The sequence below is a fragment of the Mastigoproctus giganteus genome, chromosome 7 (genome assembly GCF_048544385.1).
Source record: "Mastigoproctus giganteus isolate SK-2022 chromosome 7, ASM4854438v1, whole genome shotgun sequence".
NCBI classification, from domain to species: Eukaryota; Metazoa; Arthropoda; class Arachnida; order Uropygi; family Thelyphonidae; genus Mastigoproctus; species Mastigoproctus giganteus.
Window position 1 is genome coordinate 140,108,535 of NC_143581.1, and position 22,113 is coordinate 140,130,647.

Here is a 22,113-nt window from a genome sequence, read left to right on the forward strand (position 1 = left end):
CCGTATACCTTATTTTTTGAGAGAGGGGTAATGCATACTATACACAGAAAAGTAAATATACAGCACATAAATGAATTTATTTCCCCTTTCATATATGCATTACTGTGCACAGTACATTTTGGAACAACAAAAAAAAAAAAAAAAAAAAAAAAAAAAGAGAATTGTATCTCTGTCTCTCAATTGAAGTCCCAGTGTTGAGCATCTTTGACAAAACAATGTTCTCCACAACAGAGATAATGCATACACAACATTGTGTATGCATTTTGAAAGGCCACATCATCTGGACTACTTAATTTCCTTTTAGGTGGCATGTGGAAAACACAAATGGATAAAAGTTACTATATGTGTCACTTACATGCAATCAAAATATTCATTAAATAGTAAATGTGTTTATTGAATCATTACCTCAGTCTAATGCTTCATACACAAAACTAATAATCTATCAATTGCTTATTATCGTGGAGTTGCTAATCTTATTCACGAACAGCAACTAGACAATTCAACAACCTAAAAGTTTCTCAGTATTATTGGAGTGCAGTAAAAACTTGGGGCTCAGAGGTTAAATCTGTACACTACATAATGAGCTCCAACAACCTGCTTAGGTAAATGGGGAAATCCAAAAATTAAATTGCCAATTCTCAAGTAGTTTGCCAGATTTGAAAGATTCGACTGCATATGCAAATTAAGCGGACTATTTCAAATTATAACTGACTGAAATTTGTGATTTTTAAACGAGCCTTACTTCATTAAAACTCCTATGTGGTTTAATCACCATTTGAGAACTATATTTTGTAACCCTGACACTGTTGTTATTAACTGGACAAGCAGGATGATCGATTGCCCTCGAGACTAGTACCATTGTATTGTTTGCCATATCAATCTGAAAATAAAAGAAAACATGTCAAGATATAATACACACATGCAAGTTTTCCTCAAACTTATGGCAGGTCATAGTCCTATAAAAGATGTCATAAGTCAAAATAACCAACTGTACCAAAGAAACAATGTGATAAAGGATAACATTCCTGACCAAAGAGGCCTGGAATGCCAAGAATTATGCAATTTTTTTTATAAATATGAATTCAAACAGCATATTTAATCATATACAGGGTGTTTGTTCTAATGTTCTGCCATACTTCAGAGAGTAATTTGAGAGGGGATATCAAGTAAAAAATGTTAATACAAAACTGCTTAGAGCTGAACTAGACAAAATTATACATGAAGTAACAAACAAGTGATTTATAGAGAAATAACACTATGATAGCCGAACAGTTTGTTTGGTTTTGATTTTAGTTTTTTATAAGATTGGGGGTGGGTGAGTTTCTCATCTGTGATTGGCTCAAATTGTCCTGGATCATATGTAAGATACGTAGTACAATACAATGCCAATACATTTTGTATGATGATTTTAAACTTTCAATTTATAAAAAAATTGCAAAAATAAATATTCGTGGCCTTGTGGTTATGAATATTTATTAGTGACTTGCACAAAATGAGAGCTACCTGTACAAAATGTAACAAATTCTCTGGAATCAGAAATAAATACATGATAAAATTTTGCAATTACCATATTTCCCCATGTATAAGACGCACCTTAATTTTGGGGCCCGAAATTTGAAAAAAAAAAATGTATTACATAAAGTTATTGAACTCAACTTTTATTCATTATAAAATTCATACAACTCCTCATCACTGTCAAAACTCCCATCCATTAGCTTGTCCTCATCTGTGTCTGATGACGAATCACTGTCTTCATATATTGCCTCGTCCTCAGTTCCATTTGAAATGCCACACTTCTTAAATGACTTGACAACGATCTCAATCTTGATATTATCCCAGGATCTTTCCACCCAGGTACAAACTTCTCCTATAGTTGGTTTCTTCACTCTTCCTGCTGGTGTCAAATTGTCCCCAGAAGACTTCAGCCATTGGTTCCATTCGTCTCTCATGGCAGCTTTGAAGGGTTTGTTAATGCTGACATCAAGTGGTTGGAGCTGGGAGATCAAGGTATGATGGCAAGTTTTGTTTTTCGCTCTGCAGCAATCTTCTTTGTGTTTTTTGTTATGTGTACCCTGAACTGATCAAGCACCAATAGGGCAGGTTTGCGTAAGAGCCCACCTGGTCTCCTGCTCCAAACTTCCTCAAACCAGATCTTCATCCCATCCTGATCCAACCAACCCTTGTCATGAACGTGGACAATCACTCCTTGAAGAATGTCTTCTTTTGGCATTGTTTTGCGTTTGAAAATCAGCATAGGAGGCAGCTTGGTTCCGTTGGCACAACAAGCTAGAACAACTGTATAATGGCTTTTTATGTCCACTTGTCTTCACCCCCTTCTTATCAACAGGTCTGTTACTTGGGACATCAAATTGAAGGAGGACTTCGTCCATATTTGCAATCTGTCCCAACTCAAACTGATGTATCTTCCAACATGGAAGGACAAAACGATGAAATTCAAGGACCTCCTGCTCATAGTTTTCAGGCATCTTTTGGGCAAGTCTGGTGCGTGTACACGTGCTTAGTCCATTCCGTTTCATGAACCTGAAGCACCAATTGTGTCCTCCTTTGAAATCAGCAACTTTTGCATCAGCAATTCTTCTTGCCTCATGCTGAACCATTTTTGTGGACACAGGAATTCCAATTGCCCTTTGCTCTTCAATTCCCTCTCATGGCCTTCTGCCATGGCATTTTCAGTAGGATTTCTGCTTCCCGTAGCCAGTCTTGGATTGTTTTCTCAGTTGGAGGAGGACCAAACTTATGTTCAGCAGCACGATTTCCATTCACTTTTGCAAACTGGATCACTTTTAACTTGAATTCAGCACTGTACAAAATTTTTTTCTGAGCCATTTCTGGGCAGAACGTGGCAAAACGTAACCTAATATACAGGTAACAAGTGCGAAACAATGAGTGCAAAGACAACAAGCACGAAAAAGCAGGAAATGCAAATAAAAAAAATCTACCACCACTAAGACGCATCCAGTTTTTAGACCCCAAATTTTTCGAAAAATGGTGCATCTCATACATGGGGAAATACTGTAGTTGATAAAAATTTTATTAAATGCACACAAAAATCTGCATTTTGGATACAACCATCCAGTATCCCTTGGACCGTAAAATGCACCTAAAAATTTAATGATAACACGATGTAACAAAAAAAGTATGTTTATAGGTTTCTTATATGTATTTTAATCCAACAGTGAAGTACATTTATATGAACTGCACTGATATAAACACTAATATTTTCTTATAATTTCATAGGAGTTAATTAATATAAGTGTTTTTACTAGTCTATAAATTATTAATTCACAACAATACAGTTTTTTTTTATAATGTAATTATATAGCAAAGTACATCCATATAATCACATAAACCAATAGTGTAGCATTATTACTGTACTTTTATGTCTCTTAGTGTCCATCACTAATAATGATGGAAACACTAAACAAAGAGATGCTTTGTACACACTAAACTAAGAGATATTTATATTCATTTTAAACTAACATTCCTCAGACTAGAGCAGCAGAAAAGTAAAAAGCTCAGACTAAAGAGAATGCTGAAAGCAGTTCTGCTATGAATCAAGGCTTTGAGTGCACTACTACTTGCAGAGCCATCTGTATTGAGATATGTCCAAAAGGATGCCTCTGTTGGTGCTTATTTTTTTTTTTTAATGAGAAGATTAAGTGGAAACTCAACATTCTGCTGTATGAATATGAAAGCTTGAAGAAAAGGATTGATGTCCTCAAAGGAATTAATCATATGCAATTGTTGATTGTTACAAGATTAGGCCTAATGTTTGTGGACTGTGATCTGTTTAGTTTGTTGGAACTGCACCAAACATTTGATGAAAATAATTTTTAAAAGTTGCTTTTAACATCAAATTATATTTGCTTCTTTCATATTTTGACAAAATGAATCTAGAGTTCACACTTGCCAAGTACACTGATATCCATTTTTCATATATGGATTCTGCAATAATGTTATATGAAGTAGTGTTATGGGTATTGTTGGACTGGTTGTGCAGTGCAAGACCATAGCCAATGCAATCTACAGACTTAACCTCATTTTATTTTAAGGGGATATCTGCTAAGCCAAAGTATCCACGAAGAAGGAACTCTGGCATTGGATTACGGATGTTCCTGCTTATGTACCCAAACTTGTCTATGTATTGAAAACTGTGGCAAACATTTTGAACAGTTATTTAAGGTGTATCTCATAAAATATATTAATAAATTCATCTGATTAACATATTCATTTATTTTTCTTGGCACACCTTGAAATAAACATAATTCTGTAATGTTAAGAATAGGACCAGTGGTGCAGCACTCTCATGGGGAGTGAAAAATTTGATTTTGGTGCCTCTAACATTAATTTTACTGGTTTGATATAAGAATGTCAAGACCCCAAACTGGGGGGCAGGTGCATTGCACCTGTTTGCTACATGTATGCTATGCCTCTGAATAGAACCAATATTATATTTATGAAATTTTACTCAATATCACTTCTCAAATTCTTCCCTCACCCCAGTGTTATAAACAATTAAAATTAATTCAATGATCCACTCACTAATGTAATACTTTAGTATTCAGATAGTATCTAACAGACTTGGACATATTCCCCTCCCCCCTTTCCTTTGAATTTGGAGAGTTATTTGCCATATAGTGCAAGGAAGCCACATGCTTTTGCTGCACTGGAGAGAAAAAAAACCAACCAAGCAGATAAGAAAACACAAATCATATGCTTCCCTCCTCATGCAGGTAAGTATCCAGTTGAATTTATTCACTAAGTGGTAGATGACTATCACAACCGTGCAATACCACCACTTTGCTTATTGGAGGCTCGAAGTGGTGGAACCCATGTTTAGTCTCGAGAGCTAAGTTCCGGTCAACCCTTCCCCCATACAGTATGATTGTTGTCTTTTGAGGTTATGATGATCACCATGGCGAGATCCAAACTTCCTTACATTTTGAGGGTACAGCTCTAAAACAGTGTTCACAGGTCGGCCGCTAGTTAGTACACTGGACTGAACCTATTAGTAACTCTCTAGGAAGCTTCTGGGTCAGCTAATGTATAATCTTGCTACATCTACTCTGCCAGATGGCGACTGGAGGGAGTCCAAGCAGTATGTATGCAGGGGGGCATTGTCAAGGCCACATTATGTTAAGAGTATATCTTACCATGTATTCGCCATATCCAAAAATTTCATTAACATACAGCTTTTTCTCACTTTTGAATACATCATGAATTGTTAAACTAATAGATCAAACTTATCTGCGAAAAGATCTAACCTCTGAACACTTCCTAGTTCATTTCATAAATATACGTGGTCTCAGTTCTAATCTCAACGATTTCCATTTGCAGTCTGCCAAACCCCGTGTACTTTTTCTGAGAGAATCTCAGTTACCCAAATTATTCGCTGTGTGAATCCTTTCGCCTCAAAGTTGGTACTTGTGCATATGTACGTTCCGATATTCCCTGTCAGCTACTTGGTACTTTCGAATCTCTTCTCTTTGATCTTCTCTGGCTTAAAATCTCTCTACCTCATTGTGTCATATTCATCTGTTGGCTCTACCATTCTCCCAACTCCACTAATCACTTGGAGCTGTTTCACTTCCTCTCTTTGCAACTTGACTTTCTCCAGTCCAACTTTCCTAACAGTGAGGTAATTTTCCGTAGTGATTTTAATGTTCACAACTCCAGCTGGCCGAGATGCTGAGGCTTTTGCAATTACTAATGACCTTGCACAGATGGTTCATTTACCTACAAGAATACTGGACAACCCAAACCATGCAGCCAACATGCTTCATCTTTTTCTCACAAACAGCCCTTCTAAGTATACGGTCAAAGTGAGTGGTCCTTTAGACACCTCAGATCACAATTTGGTGATTGTCTCTTCTCCAATGGAGCCTTTATCTCATGGCTATTCCCAACCTCGTATTGTTTGGCATTACAAGAATGCAAAATGGGATGATGTGCAATTCTTTTCCTTGGTCGGATTACTGTTTCAAAACTTCTGATGTCAATGTTTGCTCAGATCATGTCAGTAAAATTATTCTTGTAGGAATGGAATCCTTTATCACAACACTGCTCCGAGTTGTACAGTAGTCTTCCACGTGCAACAGTGTCAAAAGTTTTCCTGAAATCCAAGTATGTGATATCAAAATTCTTTTTTGCATTCAGTTCCTTTGTAACCACATCATAGTAGCCAATCAAATTTGTAAAACAAGCCTTTCCCTTAACAAACCCATGCTGTGTCTGAATTTTTACTGCAGTCTTGTCTAGATGATCCTGCAATGCATCTTTAGCAAGTGACTCCATTATTTTCCCCGGAACAGAAGTTAAATTAACGGGTTGTGAATTGGGGATACATTTGCACATCTCTAGTCTGTGTGGACTTCCCCTGAGTCCAAGGATGTGGAAAACTCTTCGATAAGTCAGCTGATGGACTGAGCAAAGTACTTCAGATTGATCTTTACTGATGAAAGACCCTTCATAGTAAAGAGAGGGTACAAAAGTGAGGCCAAAATATATGAAATTAGTGATGTTGAAATTACTGATTATTACTTCGTAGAACTTTCGAAACTAAAGGCAATGCCATACATATCCAGTAATTTTTAAGAAGCCAGAAAAAGATGGGGCTGTACCATTAATAATTATGAGGGCATCACTGAACTCAGAAGAAATTCATCTGAATTGGTGCCTCTATGTACTGGTGATGTATTAACATCACCAGTACATAGAGGCACCAATGAACTGCCCCTATGTACTGGTGATGTTAATACATCACCAGTACATAGGGGCAGTTCTAACAGCAAAGTGGATAACCACAGACCTTCAATGATAAAAAACCATAGAGCAGTGATAAGCATTTAGATAAAAACGGAATTCAAGTCTACACAACATGGTTTTATGGGAAAATGGCTATTATGACACAAGTTGCTCATGGGCTGAATGTAGGAAATAATTTCATCGTTTATTTGGATTTTAGAAAAGCATTTGACTGTCCCTCATGAGTGGTTACTGTATAAGGTGGAACATCTTAGAATCATGGCTAATATTCTAAGATGGATCACAGAATAGTTGCGGAAGCAAAGGGTTGTGATTAACTGTTACTTAAAGACTGGTCTAACATTAAAAAGTGCCCCCCCCCCCAAGGATTGGCTCTGGATGCTGATTTTTATAAATCATATTGGCAAAGCGACAGAGAGTATTGTGTTAAAATTTGCAGATGATGCAAAGATAGGAAGTGTAGTTAATGATCCGTACAAAGCAGTGATCTTCAAGAACTGGATAGGCTTCAAAGGATAGCTAGAAAAGTGGGGCTATATGTTTTTATACAGCAAGGTAATGTAACATTTGGGGAGCAGAAACCCTAAAATAAACTTATGCACTTGATGGGGTTGAAAACAGTAGAGGAAAAGAAGGCCTATGGTGGCCAATTGATTATTTACCAAACATATGCTTGTAGGGAATAGGGAGGTCATTATCCCACTGTACAGCACAATTTTACAAACCACACCTAAAAAAAAAAAAAAGTTTCTTGAGGAAGTCCAAAGACGGGCAACCTGCATGGTGAGTCGTCAAAAGGGCACCCATATGAGGAAAAACTTTGAATATGTAGGGTTACAAAGCTTGCCAACCAGGTAGCTTAGTGGTGCCTCTGAGGTACTTGGTTCTATAAAACTCTAAGAGTATATAGTAAAATAAATTAATGCTAAATATTTACTGTTAAAAATTATTTTGAAAGAAGCAAATTCAAACTACAAGGAAAGGGATACTGACTGGATTGTATGAAGTTTTCTTTTAACCAGTGAATTGTTAATTGCTGGAATAAATTAGCTCTGTAGGTAATGCCAATCAGTGTGAGGAGGAACACACACAGGTTGTTTATTTTATTTTTTATATGATTATTTATTTTGGCCAGTGCTAGTTATTTGGTTTTTAGGAGCATTAGCAACTAAGGCCATATTGCTCCGGGATATGCGGTGGTCATTCCCTGACCTTTCCACATCCTCTGTATTTGGTGGTGACAGGTTCGAACCCCGGTCTAATCAAGAAGCATGTGCTATGCACTGCTGCTCCTTCCCACCTGGCTACGGAGGCGCCGAAGCCAGTGCAGCAAAAGCCTATGACTTCCTTGCATTATATGGCTAATACTAAACCCTTATTGAAGAACAGTTCACTCCTGCCTCCTGTTAATATGAAAAAATAAATAAGTAAAAATTAAAAAAAAAAAGTGTATGTGTACCCTGTATGCATGAAAGATGTCTTATGTGAAAACAACTTTGACAAAAATGCGAAACTGAAATGACGCAAATTACGTCACTTCTTAAATAATGATAATGCAGTCACTAACGTTGATTTAGTAGAACAAGTAGCGGGCTCACGCCTGCTACTTACCGGTGGAAGGTTGAAAGTCAATAACCCTACTCTTTAGTCTGAATGTGATGGCCAATTTATGGATGATAATTCCACAGCGGCAAAAAATTTCTTCAACTTCTCACTGCAACTTTGTAGTAAGAAGTCCAATGCTGGAAGAGTTGTAGTAATAGCAGTTAATGACCACTATTACTGCTAACGCTTCCAGCAACATTAGTTAAAATATTAACTATTATTACCACTAACTACTGTTAAAGATCCAGTGAATACTCCTCTTATTTGCTGTTAGTTAATGTTAGTAGTTATTACTACTAACATTATACTCCTAGTTAACTGTAAACTTAATGTAGTAATAAAAACTATATACAGGTTGAGTAGACGAAATTCCAAAAACCAAAACTTTTTGAAAAACACTCAAAAGTTCTGAAAACTGGGAGCCCAGGCAGGAAAGAGCTGTTGTTGTTTGGTTTTTAGGAGCATTAGCAACTAAGGCCATATTGCTCCAGGAATATGCGGTGGTCATTCCCTGACCTTTCCACATCCTCCGTATTTGGTGGTGATGGGCTCGAACCCCAGTCTAATCAAGAAGCGTGTGCTACGCACTGCTGCTCCTTCCCACCTGGCTATGGAGGTGCCTAGGAAAGAGCTGTTTGTTTTTTTGTTTGTTTAGTGATTTTATGGCACATCAGAACCTGATGCTATATTACACCAAGTCAAAAGGGTATAAAATATAAAAATACATTATTATAATAAATTAATATATTATTATAAAAGAATATGTGATATAAAACAGATATAGAGCATAAAACAATAAAACAGTCTACATAAAATCATATAAATTAATAAACTGTAAAAACTTAAATATGTGACATGCTGCCATTGTCTGCTAAAATCTGTCTGAGTGTATAAGGCTCAGACAGATGGGAAAAACACAAAGATCATTATTAAAATATGTACATTCAATTAAAATATGACGGACTGTTAAAATGGTGTCACAATTTCTACACATAGGACGTTCGTCTGCCCTCAGCAGATAGCAATGTATCAAGTGACAATGTCATATGCGGAGTCGAGATAGAACAACTTCCTCTTTTCGGTTCCTGCATCACTTCTTAAATAACGTTCCTAACTAGACTGCCAGTGTTCAACTGCAGCTTAATCTCATATAACTTGTTTGTAGGCTGCCCATAGCATGTGTTGCCATTGGGATATGAGTTTCTTTTGTATTAATTGCCTCTAGTCTGTATAGGGGACTGACAGGCATGAGTTAAAAAAGGTCACCGATTTGGCTGCGGTGTCTGCCAAATCATTTCCTAAGATTCCAATGTGGCCAGGGATCCAGCAGAAATGAAGATAAAAATTTGATTGTAGAGGAGGCACAGTTTCTGCTGTATCCGGAACAGGACTGGATAGGGACTGAACCTCAACAATGAGGTTCTGCAGTGAACTAACAGAATCAGTATATATAACACATTTTTGGTGGTGGATTGTTTCTATATGATCCAAGGTGTAGAGCTCTGCAGTGAATACACTGCATTCGTTGGAGATCTGCTCAGATATGGTGGTGTCCGTGGAGATGGCTACAGATCCCACAGACACTTCTGACTTCAAGCCATCTGTGTACACGAGCCTTGCTGTCCTTTCCCCAGTTGTTAAGAGAAAAGTCGCAGGTTGGGACATGAGCATACCAAGGTGGAAAAGGTTGGGACACAAAATGTGGCTCAAGAAAAGGTGTCCACATGGGGTGATCTGGCAGGGATTTGTTTCAAAGTAGGGACAACTGTTGACTAAAAAGTGATAACCAAGGCTCGTTCACTTCGACAAAGAGGCTCTGGACAGGAGATGTTTGAAATGCTCCAGTGGCAATAAGAATCACCTGATGGTGGAAAGAGCTGTGACGTGGTGTATTGATAAAGTGCCGATTATTATTAATGCACAGTGTCTATGTCCATTACTCACTGTTTGTTTAGTTTATTCTCTGCTCTGTGGTGCAAAGATATCGTTGAAAATGTTGTGGCAATAACAGTGATAAGAAGAAGAGGAAGCATTTAAGTTTATCTATAGAACAGAAAGTGAATTTGTTGAAGAAATTGGGCAGCGGTGTGTGAGATGTCTTACAGAAGAGTTTGGTGTTGGAACAACCACCATCTACGACCTGAAGAAAGAGAAGGATAAACTGTTCAAGTTCTATGCTAAAAGTGAAGAGAAGTTAACGAAAAATAGAAAAACACTGCATAAAGCTAAAAATGAAGATCTCGTTTGTGTTTTGAAAGAGTGGATCCATCAGCATCGTAGTGAACACATGCCACTTACTGGTCAGCTGATCATGGAACAAGCAGAGATCTATCATAAAGAGCTGAGAGTGAACTGTGAATATTCAATAGGCTGGTTACAGAAATTCAAGAAAAGACATGGCATTAAAATTTTAAAGATCTGTGATGATAAAGAAGCTGCTGATCACAAGGCAGCAGAGAAAATCATTGACAAGTTTGCCAAGGTCATCACTGATGAAAATCTGACGACAGAACAAGTCTATAATGCTGGTGAAACATCATTGTTTTGGCATTCCTGTCCCAGGAAGACACTAACTACAGCTGATGAGACAGCCCCAACAGGAATTAAGGATGCCAAGGGCAGATTAACTGTGCTGGGAACAGTGCATCAGGCACACATAAGTGCAAACTTGCTGTGATAGATCAAAGCTTGCATCCTTGCTGTTTTCAAGGAGTGAATTTCTTACCAGTCCATTATTATGCTAACAAAAAGGCATGGATCACCAGGAACATCTTTTCTGACTGGTTTCACAAACATTTTCACAAAAATTTTGTAAAAGCAGCTGCAGGAAAGCTAGACTGGATGATGACTGCAGATTTTGTTATTTCTTGACAACTGTTCTGCTCATCCTCCAGTTGAAATGCTCATCAAAAATAATGTTTATGCCATCTACTTTCCCCCAAACATGACTTGATTAATTCAGCCATGTGACCAGGGTATCCTTACATCAATGAAGTGTAAATATAAAAACTCTTGAACAGCATGCTATCAGCAGTGAACAGAGGTATGGGTGTGGAAGGTGTCCAGAAGGAGTTTAATCTGAAGGATGTCGTATATGCTGTTGCAAACACTTGGACCTCAGTGACTAAAGACACAGTTATGCATGCCTGGCACAACCTCTGGCCTGCGACTCTATGCTCAGTGATGATGATGAAGCAGCAGCTAATGATTGTGAGAAAAAGATGTCTGAACACCTTGCCTATGCAAAAATAGTGCCTTCAGAGTCTATCAGTAAGCTGGAAAAAGTGAATATCGAGGAAGTCTTTAACACTGATAATGAAGCTCTAGTTATTCATTCAATGACTGATGGTGAAACAGCTTAAATGGTTTTGAATCAAGGTGATCATGGTAAAAGTAACGATGAAGATGACATTATTAACACTGCAGTAAAAATGCCTATAGATGACATGGTGAAAAAGTGTGATAAACTCAATGAAGGACTAGAGCAGTGTGATTTTATAACAGAACAAGAAATAATGTCAGTTTATAAAATAAAAGAGACTTCTACAACAAAACTCTTTGTTAATGAGGCAAATGACTCTGGAAGAAATATTTAAAAAGGCCATTCAGCACAATGTCTCCTCATGCCTAAAGGACCCAGTTCCTGGTCCCTCAACGGCTCGTGATGTTCCTCCTCAAGATATTTACCATCTACAAAGGAATTTTTTCGCATGAAACATGAATTAGTATTTGTTGCATTTATATTTTTTGTTTGTTGCATTTATATTCTTTTGGAAGCAGAGACCATCATGTTTTTTTTTGGTAAATAAAATTTAATTTTTTGCATGAAATCTAAATTTTATTTCCATCTTACTTCAACTCCACCATGCTATGTATTCCAAAATCCGAAACATTTCTGGCCCAAAGCATTTCGGATTAGGGATACTCAACCTGTACTGTACATTATTAGTTTTAGGAGTATAACTACTAACCGTATACTACTATATACTCCTATTCGTAGTTAATTAGGAATGAAATTGTACTCTTTCATGGAAATAATCCGCCAGCAGTGTAAGCTCCGAAAGAAATTTTAGTGCAGCCGGATTAGCAAGAGCATCAAAAGTAGCGACAGTGTTGACTATTTTATTTCTGCACAACAATTTGCATAAAAAGCATGAAGAAAAGGTGGCTGGCAGAGGTGGATATCGATATTTGTTTTGAAATTATATTAAGTATGTTAAATTGAAAATTTATTACATTTTCTTTTTTTATAATTAATATTTATAATTATTTTGGATAATTATTATTGTTATATAATTATTAATATTGAATTTTGGATATGAAAGTTTATTTCTTTATTATTATGAAACTTCAGAAACTAATGCTAGCAATTTTATTTATAGAAAAGTTTCAGTCGGGCCAGCATAAAAATTGGTTTGGGTGGGATCAGGTATAGGTACCGAATTTGAAAAACAAATTCGGTTTCAGATCGGGTTGGGCCGTCTAGACTTTGGGCCAGGTCAGGTTAAACGGGGAACGCTTTTATTCTTGCATAATATTACTACCCAATCAATGTTAGTGACTGAGTTTTTGGTAGTTGTTGGCGCATAGGCTTCTGTGGCCATAATGCACCTCCCAAGGTTTTTTTTTGCAGTACTTTGATCCAAGCCCGAGGCGGAAATCGAACCCGCGACCTTTGGGTTGCTAGGTAGGCACTTTACCCACCCAGCTAGCCCGGTCGGCTCTGCAGATAGTGAACTGTTGGTCACTGCTTGAGCAGTGCTGATTGAATTAAACACAGAGAACCAAGTGTTAAAATCAAAATTAAAGGTTACAACTGAGGAAAAGAACAACTATAAAACAATGAACACATTAATCTATGCCCAATGTGCAAAGGTTAATGGCAAATAGGACATAACTAAAGCAAAACAAATAGCTACTAAGCAACCTAATATAAACAAGGAAAGCAACAAGTGACTCTACTCATAAAACCAGTGAGGCAGTTAAGGACACAGTGGTAACAAAGCTGAGGCCTCATTTGAGAGAAATAAAGATAAACAACATGCGGAAAATCGGGAATAATGGAGTCCTGATCGAGGTAGCAAGCAAAGACAATCTAAGAAAAATAGAAAACCATCCCGAGATGGAAAAACTGGGCTTGCTCCCTGAAAAACCAAAAGGGAAAAACCCTGATATTATAATCTTTGATGTACCTGTGTCAGTAATAGAAAAAGAATTCATGATGGATATCTACTTCAAAAACTTTAACAATGAAATGACAATAAATGAATTTGCTGCTGAATTCCTGCTGAAAAGAGCAACAAAAAACAAAAGGAATGGACAACTCAACATAATTGCAGAAATTACACCAAAAATTTGGAAGGTATTGCAGGGACAACAGAGAATCTATGCTGGCTGGACCAGTCATAGATTTAGAGAACACTTCCCTATCCAAAGTTGTTTTAACTGCCATAAATATGGTCACATTGCCAGAGACTGCAGTCAGAAAGAACCTGTTTGTGGTCACTGTGCAGTCACTGGCCACGATTACAAAAATTGCAAAAATAAGTCTCAACAGCCAAAATGTGCTACTTGCAAGGCAGCACGGCTGACTGACCTGACTATACACATAGTATCAGGGATGATAAATGCCCCAGTTATAAAAAAATGGCAAAACTTATTCAATCTAGGACCAACTATGGGCCAGATTGAAAACGTGAATGTGACTAGGGCTCTAAATCTTGTCCAATTGAATGCTCAAAGAGCAAGAGCCGTTGTAGATCAGATCAAACTCAAATTGGAAGAAAATAATATAGATATCTTGGTACTCCAGGAATCCTACACCCATATGGGTAGGGTTCAGGGATACCCAAGAGGCTATAAAATAATAGAATACGCCTCAGGTGTCCCTTCTACAGTAATAGTAGTTAAAAATACTGACCTTACAGTCACAAAGGTGGGTCACGTATACAAGACTAAGTATATACACGGTTGTACATGCAAATATATACTTGTAAATTGTTTGTAAAATAATAAGGAGTTTACCTCAATATAGTACGTAGAACACTTCTGTATGATACTCTCCAGAAATTAAAATGAAAAAATAGAAAAACTTACATTACACTAAAAAATAATTAAAAACCAATTTAACACAATTAAAAAGAATAACAAAAATATTCAAAACAATTTTCCTTCCTGAAGCTGACAACACTTTTCGACCATATGTAGTGATCACAGGAATGAAAATTACCGAATAGGGTTGAACATGAAACTTAAATAGTGATTATTTGTCTTCGCATATACGCGTAAAGGTCCACGCATTGGAGATCAAATATGGCCGACGAACATTAACTGAATTCTCGTGTAATTTAATTTCTACGGTTTCTGCAATTAATAGTCGAGTATAATTACAGTGGACATTAAGTATTTTGGCCTCGTTAAATAAAAAAGTATGTTTTTCGTTAATGGCATGAAAGGCTAATTCTGATGCTGCTGAACAAGAAGCACGAACTTAGGCTTCATGTTGATTTACACGAATATTCAGAGAAAAACACGTCAAACCTTTGTAAGGTGAGTCGCAATCACCGCAAGAAATGTTGTATACCAGATCATTAATTTGTGTTGCGAACGCGGAAAAAACCGAGCGATTGTTCAGTATAGTGTGTAATTTCCGTATTGGCCTGGCCACAATTTTAAATTCGGTATCTTTAAAGAATCTATTAAGCTGTTTGTGCCACTGTTCAACATATGGGACAGAAATAAAGTATTTTTTGATATTACTATTGTTGGTTGGTGTAGTATTTTGTATCCTATACTCAGCCTATACCCTAATTCAGTTTATAGTGCAATGGAATAACCCTTGTTTAAGAACCTGCTAGTTAATATTTGTATTTCTGAGCCCAAAGCAGATTCCTTCGTTGAATATTTATAGGCATTTAGAAATTGATTAAAGATAATCGATCCTTTGTAGGTGAACAGGTGATAGCTATTATAATGTAGAAGCATGTGTAGCAAGTGTTTGTAGGTTTTCGATAGATGCTAAATTGGATTTTATTCGAGTCCCGAGTAAGCGTGAAATTTAGAAAATTTAATGACTTTGTATCCGTATCCTCCCTTTCCAGTGTAAATTTGAGTCTAGAATGAATATTATTAAACAAATGTAAAATGTCTTGGATAGTACTACTATCAGTAATAACTAGAACATCGTTTAAATACCTCCCTAGTATGTGATACGGGGTCGAAAAGGTGTCAAACATATATGCTCAATCGTTGAGAGATAGATCTCTGACATTGAGCCACTCAGGCTCAAACTCACTCAGGCAATCCAAAAATTTGTTTGTACACCTTGTCTCGAAAGATGATATAGTTGGCCTCAACTAACAGTTTAATTAAGTGAAAAATTTCCTTAATAGGTAGCTTCGTATAATTAATCAGTATCGAGTTATTATTTAACATATCCCAAATAATATCTAATGTGTATTCAACGTTTACAAGGTAACGAGGTAACATCTAGTGAGAATAAATTGTCATTGTCGCTAAGTCTTTAAGATTATTAAATAATGTATCGCAGTTCTTAATCCCAAATTGTATTACCTGTCTAAAGGGTTTTATAATGTTATATACATGTGTGGCTAAGGATGAACATGGCGAGTTCCTGTAGGAAACAATAGGTCAAATAGGAAATCCAGTCTTGTAATTTTACCTAACTGAAAAGTGAAAGAATATTGTATGTTCTGGCCTTCAATTCCTTTAACCGAGCCATAGTAATGTAGTCGTTTTTTCGATACATGGTTAACGTTTTATTGTATTGATTGACCAAATTGGTAAACAGGGCCGGGTCTACTTCGAGATAAGTGGAGGTATCTGAAACAACTGAATCTAACTTATTAATATAATCAGGTTTATCTAGTATTACCACTGTATCTCCTTTATCTGCCCTCTGTATAATAATGTCCTTATTTTCCCGATACAAAATACAAACCATCATATTTAAGCAAAAATAAAAGACAGCAAAAAAGGCTCGTTAATCACTCAGGAAAAAAATATCTTCCCAGAGGGAAACAATGTATGAGTAGGGACCACAGGACAGTTTTTACACTACACTCTAAATAGATCACTGAGTCTATGCAGATTTTCTCTTTGGCCATGGAGCCAAGGTGAGTGGCTCACCTGATGGCCTCACATAATACAGCGTGTTTTATGGCGGGGAATTGTCCCTCCTCAGAAAAAATAGAAGATGGGGAGGATGGTACAGAAGAACTCATACCAAGTGTAGTAGTTGTTGCAGCCTGAGTTTACACAGTATCAGGTAATGCAATGATTTCTGATGAAGTAGATGTAGCAGTGGTCGATGAAGCCATAGTTGTAGTAGGAACAGTTGAAGCTATAGTTGTTGTTGAAGAGTCCATGGGAACAGAAGTTGTACAATTTAAGTTAGAATAGCGCCATTTAGGAAGTGAAGTCATTTGCATCATTTCTGTAAGAAAAATTTGTTACCAATTGGTTTTGCTTCAGTCCGAAAATGTTGCAGGTACTGCCAAAGATGTTTTTACATCAAAAACATATATAATAATAATGATGAGAGCATGACTAGCCCAATGGTTATGACACTAGACCATCAAAGTGATTAGAATCATATTTGAAACCAGCTGTTGTTGTTATTTGGTTTTTAGGAGCATTAGCAACTAAGGCCATATTGCTCCGGTGATATGCGGTGGTCATTCACTGACCTTTCCGCATCCTCCGTATTTGGTGGTCACGGGCTTGAACCCTGGTCTAATCAAGAAGTGTGTGCTGTGCACTGCCGCTCCTGCCCACCTGGCTACGGAGGCGGCCTTGAAACCAGCTAAGATGGGAAAAAAATCATAGAAGTTGCTTCATTAGACCTACCTCTCCCAAGGTCAACATGATAGCTGAGGCAGATATTAACACCATCTGCTGTTGCTTCCAATAACTACCAACCACAAAAACAATATGAATGGATGCAAACCATTGGATTCAAAAAGCCAAAGCTAAACAGGTCCACCTCCATAGCTGGATAAAGGTGAGATGTAGAAATACTAAACATACTGCATACAAAGTAATCAAGCTAAAGACTAATATGACATCGAACAGGATGAAGCTACACAAAGTGGTTGGAACAGTCCTCGATTCAGGTCACCAAGTAGAGAATAGCAAACCAAAAACGGACCATCTTCACAGACTACATCAATTAACATAAGGACTTTGATGCTGTTGTTGTTGTTGTTTTTGGGAGCATTAGCAACTAAGGCCATATTGCTCCGGGATATGCGGTGGTCATTCCCTGACCTTTCCGCATCCTTCATATTTGGTGGCGACGGGCTCGAACCCCGGTCTAATCAAGAAGCGTGTGCTATGCACTGCTGCTCCTTCCCACCTGGCTACGGAGGCGCCAAGGACTTTGATGCCATAGCTGGTTGATAGATGCTGAAGGTCTACAAAATCAACCTGACACTAACACACTTGAATCTCATCAGAAGAAGAATCTTCCAGAAAGATGTCCACTGTGGTTCTGTCTAGCATTCAACTTACTCTCCACTATGCTCAACAACACAAAGTATACACTGAAAGAACAGAATTCATGGGATACCTGCTTCCTGAGCAACGATGCTGTCATCCCTCTTGCTAGTGGATGAACCCACTGCTTGCAGGTAAATGGGTACACTGCATTCACATAAACAGTAATTCAATGTCGGTATGGATAAATGTCATGAGTTAACCGATTTTGAAAGAGGGATGATAGTGGATGCCCGATGCATGGGTCACTCTATCGCAGAGGTGATACAGAAATTGCACTATCCCTGTTCGAGAGTATCAAAAGTGTATCGAGAATACGCCATTTTCGGAATAACATCTTATCGTGGACGGCACTGTGGGTGGAGAAAGGTGGTGGTTGAATGTAGCCGTCAACATGTCTTGCATTGTTTCAGTCAACCAGAGAGTGACAGTGGCACAAATCACTGCTGACTTCAACGGAGGTGCCAGAAATGGCTAAACCAAGACCATTGGGCGATCATTAGCCACAATGTTATGGGAGCTGCTGACCCACCAGAGTCCCATTGCTAACACCACAAAACAGAACTCTATGCCTCAACTGGGCGAAAGAACATCAGCACTGGACCTTGGATGACTGGAGATGGGTCTCCTGGTCTGACGAGTCTCATTTCCAGTTATTTTGAGTGGACAGGTGGGTGTGTATCTGGCAGACACCGCACGAAGCTATGCACCAGTCATGTCAACAAGGAAGTGTTCAGGCAGGTGGACAGTCGTAAGGTAATGGTCTGGAGCATATTCAGCTGGCACATGTTGGGACCTCTGTTATGTCTAAATGCATCTATGACCGGTCCATCCGCATCCCTTCGTGGTCATCGTGCACCCACAGAACCGTGGTGACTAGAACATGGTTCGAAGGGCATTCCGCAGATTTTACCACCATGGAATGGCCTCCCATTCAACAGACATGAACCCTGTGGAGCATCTTTGGGATGCTGTGGAAAGGTCTGTTCGAGCTTTGGATCCTCCACCCTGGAATGCGACAGAATTATGGACAATGGTGCAGCAAGCACAGATGGAAATAACGCTTTCGTAAACTAGTGGACTCAATGCTTCGCCGTGTGAATGGCCTTAGCCGGGCAAAAGGTGGGCCTACTCATTACTAGGTAGGTAGCCCACGATTTCTTTCCACTCAGTGTATATTCTCATAAAGAAGAAAGGAAGAACCTGTACACTCTTTCTCACCTGATGTACAAGAAGGACATTACACTCTATGGGGCAACTAAGAATAAACTCCAACAGCTACTCCGGATCAATGAAGAGTTCAGCACTGACATCAGTATACAATTTGGTCTAGGAAAATGCAAGACCTGTGAATTGTATCAAGGAAATCCAGTCAGCCAAAACTACCAGCTGAAGACCAGTGTAGAGATTGAAGCCATGACAGAGGCAAAGACATAAATATCTTAGGATGATACAGCTCACCAATTAGAACACAAGGAGATCAAGACCTACCTGAGTAAGATACATCATCATAGACTGAAGAGCTTGCTAAAATCAAAGCTGAAAGGTGGGAACGTGGTTGTGGCCACAAACACCTATGCAGTCCCAGTACTAACATACTCCTTCAGGATCACAGATTGAACCAACACCAGTTAGAGGAGAGTATAAGATTGACTAGAATAACAATGACCAACAGCTGCCACCACCACCAGGTGGGCCATTGAGAGACTGACCTAGCTTGGAAGGAGGGAGGAGTTTGACAGACCTCACTGAACAAAAGAAGGCGATTAAGAACCCGAGGGATTACCTCCAGGAAAACACAGCACCAGTCTACCGATCTATAAGGAAGATAGGCAAGTGACACGCACTGTTCAACCTCAATAAGGAGACCTCACTCATACAGACAGAAGAAACAAAAACAGAAAGATGGGAGAATATTATGACACTACAATCACCTCCAAGATTACATAGATAAGATGGCTTTGAATGCATGGCTCACAAATGAGAGATTCTTCCCTGAGACCGAAGGATATATGCTCACCATCCAAGACCAAGTAATCAATGCCAGGAACTAGAGGAAATACATCACTGACATGTGTCATCTGTTACTGGGATCCTTGGATCCCAGTAACAGATGACACATGTCAATGATGCCACCTAGCTTCAGAAACAATCCAGCACATCACCGCAGGAATCAGGGCAATCACCCAGAGTACATTCACAGACACGTCAGGATAATACATCAGAAGCTAGTACAAAAATACCAGTTGATCAAAGAAAGTGTACCATATTACAAGTACAATCCCCAGGCCATACTAGAGAGCCCTACTTACAAACTATACTGAGACTGCGCCATAACAATGGACAAGACGACCAGCCATAACCCTCATCAACAAGAAGAAAATGACTACTTACCTGATCGATTTAGTGATGCCCAACACCAGCAAACTCCAGAAAACATATGAGGAAAAGATCAGGAAATACATAAATCTAAGACAGAAAGTTGAAAAAATGTGGCTCATGGAACAAGTAATGACCATCCTCAAAATCATGTCAACTCTTGCATAGGACAAAGAGCCCTCATAAGAACCTATCAGCAGTAGGATGTCTAGAGAGCACTTACATGGATTTCCAGAAAGCAGCGATCTTTAACACATGTAGGACATGTCAGAGAGTTCCTCAACCAACAGTAGTAATAACAATAATAGTAACTGGACACAACCAACCACCAGATGCACTTGGTACCAGTACCAGTCATTGGGTGCAAAAGATCCCACAAGGAGAAAAAGTCATAATAATAAGGTAAAATAATGTCTTTATTAAAAAACACAAATTCAAAAGAGAAAGGAATTTCAAATTTTGAAATTCCTAAAAAGAATTATCTGTTTCACATCCATACATGTCATACATTTTATCCATGTTAGGCTGCTTAAGCTTACACCGATGAAAACCAGTTTTGGCTGTAACACTAAAGATGCCAACATCTCACTATTGGCTGTATAATACTTAGCTTTAACAGTTTCTCACCTGTAATAAGATGAATATCAACTTGTAAATGGCTGAATTTTTTTAAAATATCCATCCAATTAAAATTCTTTAAAAGACACCTTATCATTTGAATATAAATATTCTATAATTCTATTATAAATTATTTACTTAAGATGAGTAGCGTTATATATGAATAAAGCAGCTTTTCAAGAAAAGTAAAAATAAATTTAGAAATTTTGGTAAAAGCACAAACTAGAAAGATAAATAAGTGATGGCAATATTTAATATTTACTTAACTTTTATATTAACTTAATTAAATGATAGCTTACCTCTGTTCGCCTGATATACACATAGTCTCTACTGTACATTGGATACTGAAAAACATTTGATTCAGTAGTTTTTAAAACATGCCTGAAAATAAATTACTTAAATAATAAATTTAATCTTAATAATAAAAAACTATTAAAATGATTAGATTATTTATCTAAGAGCTTTTAATCAAAATTCTGAGACTCTTTTAACCTTGAGGAACAGTCATAGCCCTATATACATAAGTCACTCTTCACACAGAAATAAAACAAGACTGTGACGACACCCCCATACCTTCATTAATCATTTCTTTGGTAACAGTACAATATTCTTATTTGCTGTCACAATGAGAAAAAAGCAATAAAAAATTTTATGTATATATATTTCCCTACATTAAAATCGGAAAGAATATTTTAGTAGGCGCTTATGGACTAACACAATATTTGTCGAGGCTTGCTCACTTCCTCTATAGCTCTAATACTACAAATATTGTAAAATAGGATGTAAACAATGGAATAAAATACTAAGATTATATAAAGAAGGAATTCATCTGCCAAATTCCTATGTCATCATCAATGATAAGGTCTCGATTAAACTTAAGGATAGAGCATTTCAATAACCCCCCTAAACCTCACAATGAGGCTGGGTTTGAGAATCTGTATTCCTATGATATGACAAATATCTATCAAGTCAAAGATTGACTTAAACCAACACTTAAACTCCTGGACAGTACCCCTTTTAATGTAAACCACAACAACAAAGACAATTTATAACAGAGAATTTAGGGCAAGTTTTGTAATGATATACTACACTCATTCAAACTAATAGAAACTACAGTTCAAATGCTGGAATACTTTTGTATAACAGAACCAATGTGAGAGAGAAAAAATATTTAACTTAACATTATAATGAAAGACCGAAATTTAGATA

At 37.6% G+C, this 22,113-nt stretch overlaps 1 protein-coding gene across 2 annotated transcripts in view; it reads right to left on the minus strand.

Annotated features, from left to right (window-relative positions):
• The window catches only part of LOC150083227 (stAR-related lipid transfer protein 7, mitochondrial-like), a 109,755-nt gene that overhangs the window by 12,426 nt on the left and 75,216 nt on the right, over positions 1-22,113 (minus strand). For both annotated transcript variants that reach the window (XM_090377123.1, XM_090377122.1), the window contains 2 exons: positions 21,204-21,248; positions 743-880 (listed from right to left, as the gene is read on the minus strand). In XM_090377123.1, the coding sequence (XP_090233249.1) occupies positions 743-880; positions 21,204-21,248 (183 nt within the window). The remainder of the gene's footprint in view (positions 1-742; positions 881-21,203; positions 21,249-22,113) is intronic.